The sequence below is a fragment of the Trichosurus vulpecula genome, chromosome 2 (genome assembly GCF_011100635.1).
Source record: "Trichosurus vulpecula isolate mTriVul1 chromosome 2, mTriVul1.pri, whole genome shotgun sequence".
NCBI classification, from domain to species: Eukaryota; Metazoa; Chordata; class Mammalia; order Diprotodontia; family Phalangeridae; genus Trichosurus; species Trichosurus vulpecula.
Window position 1 is genome coordinate 234,678,335 of NC_050574.1, and position 14,465 is coordinate 234,692,799.

The 14,465-nt window shown below is 33.3% G+C and overlaps 1 protein-coding gene across 2 annotated transcripts in view; it reads right to left on the reverse strand.

Annotated features, from left to right (window-relative positions):
- Positions 1-14,465, reverse strand: part of SESTD1 (SEC14 and spectrin domain containing 1) — a 143,460-nt gene that overhangs the window by 70,355 nt on the left and 58,640 nt on the right. For both annotated transcript variants that reach the window (XM_036746739.1, XM_036746740.1), the window contains 2 exons: positions 7,510-7,600; positions 3,234-3,347 (listed from right to left, as the gene is read on the reverse strand). In XM_036746739.1, the coding sequence (XP_036602634.1) occupies positions 3,234-3,347; positions 7,510-7,600 (205 nt within the window). The remainder of the gene's footprint in view (positions 1-3,233; positions 3,348-7,509; positions 7,601-14,465) is intronic.

Sequence of the window (14,465 nt, forward strand, 5' to 3'; positions counted from 1 at the left end):
CCATAACACTAACAGTCTAAAAGTATTTCTGCTCTCACTAAATGTTATTAATATTTTATTGATAATATTATTTTAGCAAGAACAATGTAATTCAATATGCTTTAGTAATTTTAGGTGAAATTCTGCAATTTCTGCAAATTCTGCAACTTGTAGGCTAACTTGTAAATAAATGTTAGTAATAAATTTTTAATTAATTTGATCCATGCATTTGGCAAAGCAAGTGAATTTCTTTTTTTAAAGTAATTTTGTTTGTTTGTTTAAAGATATACAATATAAAAATCAAACATAGGTCCTAACAGTAACTAAACGTAACTTTTCAGAAGTCACGTTTCCCTAGATAAAGATGGTTATCATTCACAAAGTAAAAAAGCAACAGGCAAAAGTAAATTGTCTCTCATTTCAATTCACATATAGATGAAGTCTGATGCCACTCAGATGGGTCTTTGCCCAAAAGGTAAGACATAACTGCTCCTGAAAAAACTGGTCACCCCTAGGGGGCGCAAGGCTGGAGTGGAGGGAATAGATCAAATCCACCAAACCTACATCTTTTAGGAATTTCATGCCCTACCTTGCAGTCTCCTATTAGGGAACGAGTTCCAATGAGAATTCATCTTGATGATGTGTGAGGTAAGCAGAATTCAGCACTTCAGCCATGTTAAAAATATCTAGTCTCCAATTAGGGCATCTGATTCAAATAATTTTGCAACAATAAATCTTCTGTGAGTTCCCCAAGACTGTGGAGAAGCTAGGGAAACTCTTGATTGGATCCATCAGGGCACATCCTCACCACATTTTGTTCTAGCAACTTGTTTGGTGATATTAAACTTCTCATGTAGTCTCCTAAGTTCCTTAGTGTTAAAAATCTACCACCATCAAAACCCCATTGAAGAAAGTCTTCCCCTGGAAGATAGTAATAGAGCAATCCCAAGGTTCTCTTACCATCAGGTTAGTTCTCAGTTCTTATCTCCCCCCAATATAGCCCTAATCTAACTGGAAGTTAACATATTCTCCAGCAAATATTCTAGGTAAAAGACCATGGTTTCCATTTGCAACCTATTGGTGTCTACTCCCCTCAATGGCCCCTTCCCGCTTATCCCCTACCCCATCCCATCAGCATTGTCCCCTTCACTTTTGTTGTTACTAAATCCATAAACTGTCCCTCTGTCTTCAAGGCAAGATTACTGAAAAACAAAAGTGTAGTCCTATCTAGCTCTAGTTGCTTAATACAAACTGACAGGATTTTTTATTTTGTTTTATTTGGCTCATGATAGCAATTAAGCTTTTCTAAAACTATTAACAAGGGCCAAGGAATACTGGTTCCTGCTATACCTTTGCTCTCACTGTTAACCTCCTTAAGCACCTACTGAGTTAATCCTAAAGGGGGTTGGGGGGGAGGAGGAGAACGACTTTCCTAATCTTATTAAGAGGTTATTCCCAAATGCTGCTAGAAGTACATCAGTAACAGAACTACTAGACTCTTTTATCCGGCTATTCAAATTAACTCAGGCTCCCCTTCTTCACATCACCATTCCCCCAACTTCAACCACAAAGTAATCCAAATCAAATCATGCCAACTACAACAAATTATCTGGGTCAGGCCTACCTCATGCAAGTCCATTAATTCAGATTCAAGATTGTAAGATAATGAAACACTTATGATCCATAAAATTAAATAAAAATAAACTTACAATATTGTTCAAATTGGTTGGGACAAGAAATCATTTTGATATGGTTAAACTGTGAGAGCAACAGCAATGAGTGTGTATTTCTAATGACATTAGGCCGACTCAAATTGCCTGACCCTGAACCAGACTGGGCATTTTCTCCACCTTTAGATAACATATCTACACCATTAGAATGTAAGATCTTTAAGAGGAGGTACTATTTCATTTTGGTCTTTGAATCTCCAGTACTTAGCATTGTGCCTTGGCACTCTAAGAGCTTAATAAATACTTACTGACAAGTAAGAGAATTTTTGCTTCTACTCAAAATACATCAACATTATTGGTGAAAATCTCAAAGATGACCATAGTACAAAATTTCAGCTGAATTTTATCTATCAGATTTCTTGAAAGTTTGTATTCATAGGGTCCAATATTTCCATAGCATGTTTCCATGTATAAGTTGGGCAAATCTAATAGCCAATATACACATTAAGTGCTAATTAGCTGGTCCACAAACATCTAGGCTTTGCTTAAATCATTATTTTTCTCTTTACCCTTCAATATTCTCACAAATTATTTCAAGCCATTGATTGGCTACTATCAACTGCTGTGATGAGACATGGGAACTAACAAATAGTCTGTAAAAGGGGAAACTGATAAAAGGTGCTAGCTATAATCCTGAAAAGATGAATATGTTTACATTTCAACTCTCAGCTTCTATGAGGTCTAGAAAAGACCAAAATTTTTACAATTAAAGTCAGGAGCTATAACTGAAATACATACTATATGTCACAGCTTTCTTCATGTGTTATAACCGCAAAAAATAATCATGAAATTATCACCACATAAGTATAAGTAGTAAAGCTTAAAGTCCAAAAATGTTTAGAAGAACAATAGCTTACATTTACATATTACTTCAAGGTTTAGTAAGTGCTAAAACATCTTATTTTGTTATTCACTATGGCCTAGGTGGTGCAAGTATTACCAATTTGTACAGAAATTAAAGTTCAGAAATTAAATGAATGATCCAGGATCAAAAAGCATCCTCCCTGAAATGCAAACCTAGATTTTCTGCTTAGCTTTTAATTTATTTTATTTTTAATTTAAGGAACAAAACAAGCATTTCCATAACATAGTACAAAAAATAAAATGATTTACACATGAAAACATAAATCTACAATGTACAACTTGCTATTCCTTTCAAACATAAAGCCAAATTATCACGTAAATTTTTTTTTCCCACTGTTTTTCCTTTCCTCCTCCCCACTACCCCCCAGGGAGTTGGCTACCATTAGACACAAGTTAGTGTGTATGTATGTATGTACAATTATTCTGTACATACTTCTATTTATCAATTCTTTCTCTGGATGCAGTGTTAACCTCCTATTCCCTCCCACAATACCAAGATACCTCTTTGATGTAATTTAGTATCAGTTCAAGGTTTTCTTAAATATATGAATACTTGAGAAAGAAAATATTTTAGTCACCCAAACTAATCATTAAAGTGATTTAAAATACCGAGAATGTGAATTCATAAAAGTCATTGTTATTGGAAAAACATGAACTTACCTCAAAGCCAAGTCTATCTTTCTCTTTCCAAAAACAAAAATGTGTAACTTTCTTATCCCAAAATTCATCTGGTTTTACCACACAAACAAGTGATACCTCAGCTGGAACAACATTCTGCAAAGTACATTGAAAATTATTTTCAAATTACCCATTTAGAGTAATATAAAAACAACAGAAGATTAAAAGATAAAAATGTTATCTCTATTATTACTATTATTAATGCCACTGGTCAGTCACATAACAAAGACCAGCAAGCTATGCAATTAAAATCACTTTTTTGAAAAGATACAAATTTAATACAATAGTGGCAAAATTCCAAATTCTAAAACATACTGATGGCAAGAAAATAAAAAGTCACACTGATTAATAACAAAGATTTCACAAACCTAACTGATTCAGCAATGTCCAGTCAGTTATTTTGTATTTTATAACCCTTTCAACTAAATTCATGAAGAGATGGTGATGTGAAACCCAAATACCTAAGAGTAGAGAAAATTTGCCTTTTGTAAAATGGGTTTTACACGGCATAAAACAATATAGGGTTCCCAATAGTATTAGTTCAATTTTAAGCTCTTAATGTGCTGAAAAATTTTGGGAAATTCTGTACGTCTCTTAACCAACCACACAGAAGTTCTCCAGAATAAGTAAATTCAAACAGTTACAAAAGCATTTCCACTTTGTGCAATTATTTCTCATGTAATAATACTTGCTTTTTCAGAATACAAGATGCACTGTTTTAAGAAATGTATTTAGAGAAAGAAAATAATTACAATAAAAATATTTCAGGGTAGCATGGCACTACCCCCCATTGCTTTTATTTCTACCCTCTGGTGCCACACAGAACAAGAGCTCACTTTTCCATATGCCTGATCTTTAAATATTTGAAGATAGCTATCAGATACCCCCTAAGTCTTTTATTCAGCCTATCCACATATATGACTTCCATCCCTAATTACTCTCTCCTAGATATACTCCAGTTTACAATGTCCTTCTGCTAACATTTTGAATGACAGTCAGGTAACATTTCTGGATCAGAAGATCCAAAAATACACACACACACACACACACACACACACACCCCAAATACGTGTGTGTATTACACTAGAATAAAGCCCTGAATCTAAGATTAAATTTAATAGGGATTAACATAAAATTCTTCACTTGTGAAAAATTATCCAGATCTTCACCTAAGAGCTCATGCGAAAATAATCTAGGCATTTTAGAGAACTAAAAGCTCAACAGTCAATATTATGGCACTGCAGCCACAAGTTCTCATCTGAGTTTAGAGTACAGGATGAAAGGCTCAGTTTTTTAGCATAAGAAAAGTGTTAGTTCCACTGTACCTTTCCCTAGTAAGAAACTATATGGAGTATTATGTTCAGTCTGGATGTTACATTTTAGGAAAGACATTAAAAGCTGCTAACTGCTAGAGAGAGAGAGAGAGAGAGAGAGAGAGAGCACAAAAGACAACCCCCGCTTTCAAAGAGGTCACAACATGCAAAAACAATTTACAAAGGATATAAATGGATGGAATGGAAATAATCAACAGAGAAAAGGAGCTAGAATTAAGGAGTATCAGGAAAGACTTCCTGAAGAAGGGTGAATTTTAATTGGAACCTGAAGGAAGCTAGAAAAGCCAGACCAGTCCTACCCCTTCATTCACCTCCTGGCTCCACTCCTGACTTGTTGGACTTCTAGCTGCTCTTCTGTGGGTGTTTCTCTACTCTTTTCAGCTCTCTGTCCTGTGTTAGCTTCTCTCATGAGAATATAAGTTCCTTAAGGATGAAAACTATTTTTCTCCTACCTTGCCTTTGTACTCTCAGTGCTTAGCATAGTGCCTGGCCTGTAGTGCTCAAAAAAAAAATGCTTACTGACTTGAATTAACATGCTTAACAGCTAGTGGGCTCACCATCAGTGCAGGTTTTCTAGTGGAAGCTAGATGATCATTTGTTGGTGATGCAGAGGGTTCTTATTTAGAAGTGGACTAGATGGCATTTCAAGTTCCTCCCAACTCTAAGAACAGTCATTTTATGATTTCTAAAATGTTATGTGTTCTGATGAAGGCCAAATAAAGTATAGCAGTAATTGTCTACATTCTGAAATTATGACTCCTCTCTTTTTGCAATCCAAAATCAAGTTTGCTTTTTGGGGGTTGCCTTGTCACATTAATGCACACCAAACAAACAATCCACTAAAACCCTTAGATCTTTTTCACATTTATCCAGGGGTGTCTTATACTGGTAAAGTTTATTTTTTTTCAAGTAAAAATATAATATTTTATATTAATACATCATAGTTATTTATAATTTACATATATTTATATATGAACACTATACAATATCTAATATTTCCATATTAATATTTAATGTTGCATTTCATCTTACTAGATTCAACCTATCATCATCCAAAATGTTAACTATTCTTCCTAGCTTCATCTTATTTATGGATTTGACAAGCATGGCTTTTATGCCTTCTTCGAACTCACTGATAAAAACGTAGGCTTGAATAAGGCTGAGGACATAGCCAAAGGGTACTCTGTTAGACACTTCCCTCCAACTGATCCATTAGTTAATTACTCTTTTGACCTAGTCATTTAGACAGTACCTAACAATACTATCATCACCATCTTCTGTATCCATCTTCCTTGTGATAAAAACAAGAAATTTTGTGGATAGGTGACCTCATAAACACTAGCTTAGTCCAGAAGCAGTGAACAAATGGCCTTTGTATATTGCTGAGAACATTAACTCTTAATGGATCAAAGATTGTTCCTTTCAGAAAAGAAAATGAGAGCTAGATCACTCATTAATTGTCCTTTTTTTTTTTTTTTTAATGATCAGTGATTAGAATTTGGTTGAAAGAACAAACCCTTCATCCATGTTAAAGGTTAAGTGCAATGAAGGGAAACATGCAGGGCCATAATTGATTGGTTAACTAATAGGTATAAAACAAATTTGACTTAGAGTTAATGTTCAAGAAACAATATTTTCAATTCCAAGGATGCCAACCCTTCTATTCCTCCCAGTTTAATTCTTTGCATTGGAACACTAATAATAACCTTGTAGAGACAAGGAATTGACTTTTGTTGTCTAACATAAAGGAGTAGCTCTGGCCAATTTATGGCAGGAGAGGAGGAAGAGGGGCAGGCAGGAAACAGCGATGTTAAGGAATGAGACATGCATGCAGATTGTATCTATGCATCAGGCTAACCTAAGATAAGATTTATGGTAAAAAAAAATGACTGATAGTCTACCTACTTCCAAGTTCATCTCATGTTTTACAGGCATTCAAGGCTTTCATATCAATGATCCAATCCCCTCATTTTAAAAATGAGGAAACTGAGACCCAGGAAGATGAAGTGACTTGCTTGGGGTCAGAGGTGGATTAACAGTAACTATACATTATATTTACAGTATAAGACCCATCTTCTTTAAGAAATAACTCCTACTCCTTCACAGAACCTTGCAGCAGATTCCAAATGATTCTGAAATTCAATTAAAATTTTTGATCAAGAGTATCATGGCTTTCCACCAACTGTCCCCACCCCTGTGCTTGACTAGTCTCATTCCGTGCTGCTCTCCAAAGTCCATCTTTCCAGTGGAGTTTCCACCCATTAAGAGGCTCCTCCCCCTACATACTCAGGCCTTTTCCAGCTTCAAAGCTCATTTAAGAATTCTCACTTCCTCCAGAAACCTCTTCTAAACAAATCCCTTGCAGCAATACATGGGTATGACCCCTCTAGTTTGAATTCTCTCTGTTTGTAGCTCCCTACAGGACCTAATAAAATGTAATGCTTAGTAAATGCTATTGTTTGTCATAAGCAAAAGTTAAAGAGGCACAGAACTTAAATAACCTTTCTTGGACCTAATTAGCTTAGAATGACAAATCTCCTCACTTAGAACTGTAGCTACTTAAATATATATTTTTTAGAGGAAAGTGTCACCCAGAAGCAATATATATTGGCTACAGGTTCAGAATTCCCTCTTCTTATTTAATTTTTTTTTAAAAGGCTTATACCTATTTTTGCAATGGTAATTCGATCCTATAAAAGCCCAACAACCCACAAAGTTATATGAACATTTTGGAGAACTCAATCATTTCTGTTAAGTTCACAGAATGTTTGGTCACAGAATCTAGGCCTTATAAATAAGCTAGGGAATTCTTATTGGCTTGCTCCTTTTCCAGTGAAATAATTCCACTATTACAACATTTCAGTACATTGACTAGCAGCTTCAAGATAAAACAATTTACTCGTGTAGTAGAAAATTCAATTTACCTGTAACATTAGGACAACTGTTTTCACCACGTTCCACTGTGATTTTCTGCCATCTACTATAACAGTAAATCCTCTAGCCTTACACTTCTCACTGAAATGAAAACAAATAAAAGTATGAAAACAAGCTTCAGATGAACTTTAAAGAAAACTACATTTAAAAAAATAAATTATATGCAAAATGCAGCTTTAAAGCTTCTTGAACACAGTGGGAACCAATTTAACTTGATCTGAGTCGCAACAGATTCATTTCTTTTGCAGCATCATCTCGGTTTTACCAAGGGAATGATTTTCCTACTTCAGATTAAATTTCATAATTCACAAACTAAATTGGGCAATAAAAATATCAGGACAAGAAGAAAACCCAGTGTTCCAAGCAAAAGCCAAGGAGTCGAAATAATTGGTTCTAGTTTTGGTTTGAATCAGAGTGTCTTCATCTGTAAAATGGTAGCCTTACATTAAACAAAGAAGTCAGTAAAATATAATATGACTACTTTCTACTTCCTTGGAAGTATAATTTCAATGTGACATAAAATAGGCAAGAAACGAAGCATAAATTTGGCAGGAAATAAATGAAAATTTTGTTACCAAATGCACATCACATGCAGTGGATTGGTGCCACATCTATCTTTGTACTTCATCATATTAACTTAGCGACAGCAACATTGTTTTTCATGTTAGAAAAGGTTCTTATGATATGATGGAGATAAGTCAAATAAGAAAGAACCCCAAAGAAAACATAAAATCTTACTGACATATCACAGTCAGTCAACTACTAAACACCACCTATATACCAAGAAAAATACAGCAGTTTCAAACTATAAGAAAAGCTATACTAACAGCCTAATTGTACTAAAAAAAAAATCCCCCAAATGAAAAAAATTTGTCCTGTTAGTCTACCTATCATCAATATGTTGTCTCAGACTTTGTGGAGGGGAAAGAAAGCAGGATGTGTTTTTCTGGAAGATGGTAATTTGCTATATGGTATCTCAATGAGAGGTAACACAATGTAGTTAATAGAGAACTGGACATGGGTTCAAATCCTGCCTCATATAAATACTGTCTATACGATTCAGGTAAGTCACTTAACCTCTCAGTGTTAACCTTCTAAGACTATCAAATAATGAGAGGGTAACCTGCATTAAGAGAGGAAGTTTCTACATGAGGGAATTAGTGCCCTGCCCATGAAATCACAAGTTATGTCAATATTTCCCTAACCTAATGACAAGAAAGTTTTAATGAAGGACAAAAAGTACTTTTATTAACATTATGGTGTTTACGCATTAGAATACTACAGCCTACCAGTTCTTTTGAGAACAGGCTTTAATACCTTTATTCTCAAAATTTTTATTTATATGTTTTGTTTTTATACCACTTTTACTTCCAAACATATCCCTCCCTTTCCCCCTACCCAGCAAGCCATCCCTTGTGAAAATTAAAAAGACAGGGGGAGGGGGGAAAGTAGTTCGGTAAAACTAATCAACACATTAACTAAAATGACAGCACCTGCACATTCTCTAGCCATAATCCCTGAACTCTAGGAATAAGGAAGTCAAATGCATTTTTCATCACATTACTTATTTCACAATATTAAGTTATTGATTTTATTGTTGTCTCCAACTCACAACTGCCATCATTGTGCATGCTGCTGTCCTAATTCTACTTCCTTCTTTCTACTTCAGCTCACGTGTCTTTCTAAATTTCTTTAAATTCTTAATCATCACTACTTACCCTAAAGTAATTCAGTTACATTCACATAATACAATTTGTTCAGCCATTCTCCAACAGATGAGCATCTATTTTGTTTTCGGTTCTTTATTCCACAAAAAGTACCACTACTAATATTCTGGAGTACATAGGACCTTTCTGGTGTTTTTTACTTCTTTGGAATATATGCCTACTAACTGGGATCTCTGGGTCAAAGGGCATTGTTGTTTTAGTTAACACTTAGCATAATTCTAAACTGCTTTTGGCTGGATCAACAATCCTGCCTACTGTCTTTATTTAAAATTAAACAAAGCAAGAAAAAGGAATTTTCATCCAAGTTCCTTAAAATTTGAATTACTGGTTTATTTTCTTAGTGACTTTGACTTAATGTTATATTAAGGAAAACCTTGAATAAATTAACTCACAAAATTTGTATTTATAAATTCCTTTTATTGCTATTAAATGTTTATAGCTGTGCTAGAAGAATGCTTAATTTAGAACAAACCAAATTCCAGGCAAGACTTAGGGGTTTTGTGTTCATCTTAAAAATTAACGTATATATATCTCTTAAAACTTTGTGCACTCTCCATTAGATTTTTATCACATTTGCCAAACTACTTTTTCCTGAGAAACATCATACAATCAAGTATAGCTATAATTTTAATCTTGGGGAAAGAAACTACATGACTATACTATCTTACAAAGTCTTGGTTTTCTTTTTTCTTCTTTTATTTTTCTTTTACAAAAATGTAATATGAAGCACTTAGTTAACATATTTTAAATTAATTTGTACTTTAGATTAGAAAAGTAATAAAGCTGGCAAATACCATGTGCAGTAAAAGGCATGAATAATTCTAAAACCATTTTTATACTACTTATCAAACGTTTTATCAATAATTTTATCAATTCTATAAAGAGCTGGGTAGTAATGGGGCAAAGCATACAAATCCAAAGAAATTCAAAACTACAAGACATGGTCTAAGTAGCGGGTCTTTGGACTATACAAAAGAAAATCTTTGCTTCATTAACTCTTGAAGTTACAGAAAAAATTCTGTATGCTCGAGCAACAATGTAATTCACTTAGAAGCATATTACGTGTATTTTTCTTCACAACTGACAAAGTTGTTTGTCAGTTTAAATTGTTGGATCCATAAACTCCTTTTACTGCAATCAATATTTTTATAGATGTGCTTTGAGAAAAGAGGGTATATTTATCACTAAAAAAAATGCTAAGTTGTTATGCCCTTAAACACATGTTTTAGTGTGAAATTAAGTTCAAAGATAATGGTTAAAATGAAAAAGGAAACTAAATATCTAAACCAGTGCCTAATACCAGACAATATCCAAAAATGGCTAACAACAAAACAGCCAACACATAAAGTATGTATAACAAATGAGGTGAACCAAGAGACATTAACCCAAGAAGGTAAATTTGACCCCATAAGTTCCACTGAAACTTGGATAGGACTCAAAACAAGAAAATGATTGTGAAAGGATGCATTTTATTGAAAAGGAGCAGATCTTCTACAGTTGCTGTCCCCTTCTCTCTAGCCACTGCTTTGCTGCTCTCTTATTTTCAACTCCTTTGTTGTCTGAGATTACTCTTCTTGTGCCCCTTCTTGGGACTACAAGGACCCTTCATTAATAACTTGCCCTACCAAGACTGAAAAATTTAAACCCACTGTGCTTCATTTGAGACAAGAGACTAGGATGTGGATGTAACTTGAAAACATGTCATCATAGAGACCTCTGAGGAAAGAAACAGGAAGTAGGTAGGCATCACTAATTAACATTCCCACTTCACTTCCCAGTCTCTTTCCAGTTTCTAACAAAGAAATGTAACATATACAAGGTCAGGATCCTGAACCCAATGACTGAATAATTGTTTTGATACTTTCCAAATAAGTATATAATGTTCTCTGAAAGCTGTGATTTATTGATTTCTAGTGACTGATTTTATACTGAGGACTGTCTTGAGTAAACTGATAAAATGGGAGGTGAATGGGAGAAGTTTTAAATATGCTTTGCTGTCGTAGAAAAATGATCATAATCAACTAAATAGCTACACTACTACTTGGAGATCCTGCTTGATACAAGGATATGTATTAAGAAGGTAAGCTCAGACTTACTTGGATAACTATTTTAAGACACATGCACTAACCAAGTTACTACTGTTAAACACTTCCAAATTCCAATTAGAAAACTAAAATTATTATTGACTAAATAGGTATTATTTATTATTACAATTAGATGGCCTATTAGTTTAATTGATGAGAAATAAATTTTTATGTGTCATACTTTACAGTACAGTGGGATCTTTTAGATAATAAAAGGATCCCATATATATTACTATTGTATCAGCTAAGAGTATAATTTCATTAAAATATTATATTTTATTATATAAAATATTACAGATGTTTATTTTTATGACATAGGGTTGGCCATACCTATGATTTACTTGATGCTGCAATCTTAACCAAGTATAAAAAAAATCATAATATTTTTATAATATAATCCATTTTATAATGATCAATATTATGACATAATATCAAGGAGCATGCAAAGGCAAAAAACTGGGAACTGTCTACAGATCTAATTCTAAGAATAACTATTTCTAAATTTATGTCTCTGCTTTTATAAGGAAAATACTTCTATATATTTTCCAAATTGCCTTGCTAGCTAATTCTAAAGCATTTATCTAAATATAATTACTGTACTTATACAATATGAAACTAATAAGAAAGCATTATTATTTCCAAAAGGACTGGAAAAAAGGTAGAAATATGACTAGGGATATTAAATGTTTGCAATATCTTGGACCAAAATGTTTAAATAATTGAAATAAGCAAGGTCCACATGTGCCTTTACCAAAAATAAAGGCTGGAATATATCTTAAATAAATACTCAGATATCTTTTCCAACAAAATGAAATCCTTTTAACTTTTTTTAATTTAAAAATAATTTATTCTTTATGTACTTCAATAAATGAGTTAAACACTCTACCTATATTATAACTGTTCCCATTTAAACAGTATTTATTACATTTTCTATTAGAGACAAATATTATTGCTATTAAGACAGTGTCAAGTAAAATGTGTTTGATATTTGAATATTTTAGAAAGGACAGATTTTCTTGCTTAGATATAGACAATTCATACCAAAAAAATGAAAATACTTGCTAAAATAACAATGCCATGTCTCTACAGATTATTTTCAAACATTTCTAAATATGTTCTTAATGAACTCACAATTTTTCAAGTTGTATTATATAACAGGACACTGCATATGAAGATAAACACAGTTTATTATTTAATTTCAATTATTCATGTATTAAGAACTGATTTTTTCCTTAAATATCTGTCCTTCACAGACATCTTCATATAGGGAATTAAAGTGAAAGTATTGGTTCTGATAGCAGTTGATTTAAGTAATGGCAGCAGCATTAGTAAGTGGCCTCAACGCAGTCACTGTGAAAGATAATGCTCCTTGTTGTTGTGGATGTTTCAGTTAGTTTGATTAAAAATCAGTTACATTATTTTGTAGTCATGTCTCAATATTAATATTATGAGACAACTCCTTCATGCTCTCTGTTAAATATGAATGTATTTCCAAAGACTCAGAAATACAGTAATCCTGTATCAGTTATGTACAAAATATTACATATTATATTCTTTCTTACTGTTTCAATATTTACTTTCCATGGATAATAAACTTAATCATTTTTGCAATTTGTCTTCTTTTTCTCTCTAGACAAATTCGGGCTTTGTTTGCCATATTTAGAGTAAGATTTTTTTTTCCCCTTCAGTTAAAGTAACCAGACATCCAAGTTTGGTTTGATTTATTAAATCTGACCAAGGTTACTGGTCAGTCTAGATAGTTTTCTCTTTTTAAATTTACTATTTTTAACATTCTTTTCTTTTTAAATTTTAAGTTCCAAATCCCCTCCCTCCCTCCCACTCCTCCCTCACCCATAGAGAAAACAAGCAATATATCAATTATACATGTGAAATAATTCAAAACATACTTCCATATTAGCCATATTACAAAAAAATATAGTGAGAAAATTATAGTTAAATTTGTACTCAGAGTTCATCAGTTCTCTCTGGAGATGGATACCATTTTTTTTTTTATCATTAGTCCTTTGAAATTGTCTTGGACCACCGTATAGGTCAGAGTAGTCAAATATTTCACAGTTGATCATCATTATAAAATTGCTGTCACTGTTCACAATGATCTCCTGGTTCTTCTCATTTCACTTAGCATTAGTTCATATAGATTTTGCCATGGCATCCTCCTGAAACTACCTCTCTCTTTTTTGCCACCACAAAAAGAGCTACTGCATTTTTTTTTAACATGTAGGTCCTTTTCCATTTTCTTTGATCTCTTTAGGATACAGACCTAGTAGTAGTGTTGCTAAGTCAAAGTCAAAACTGTATGCACAGTTTTAAAGCTCTTTGGGCATAGCTCCAAACTGTTCTCCAGAATGGTTGGACCACTTCATAACTCCACCAACAGTTTATCAGTATACCTATTTCCCCCCATCCCCTCCAACATTTGTCATTTCTGATAGGTGTAAAGTGGTACTTCAGAGTTGTTTTAATTTGCATTTCTATCATAGTGATTTACAGCATTTTTAAAATGTGACTATAGATAGTCTTGATTTCTTCTTCTGAAAGCTGTCCATTCATGACCTTGGACTAAAATGGCTTGTTTTTATAAATCTGACTCAGTTCCCTATATATGAGAGAAACAAAGCCTTTTTCAGAGAAACTTGTAAAAAAATAAATTTAATACTAATTCATTGTCTATGGTACTCTTTAGCAAAATATAGTTCCCTTGATTATCTATTTTAATTAGGTCTATTTTTGCTTTTGCTTTGTCTGAGATCATGATTGTTACCCCTTCCTTTTTTACTTCAGCTGAAGCATAATAGATTCTGTTTCTGCCCTTTATTTTAACTCTGAATTTCTTTCTGTTTCAAGTGTACCTCTTGTAAACAATATATTGTTGGATCCTGGTTTCTAATCCACTTTGCTATTTGCTTCCATTTTATGGGTGAGTTCATTCCATTCACATTCAGGGTTATAATTACTGTGTATTTCCCTCCTTCCAATTTTCTTCTGTTCATCCTTCTCTCTCTTTTTTTATCCTATCCATCTTCAAAAGTCTGTTTTGTTTCTAACCACTGCCTTCTTAATCCAACCTCCCTTTTATCATTTTCCACTCCCCCCACATCTCTCCCCTTCCCCTAC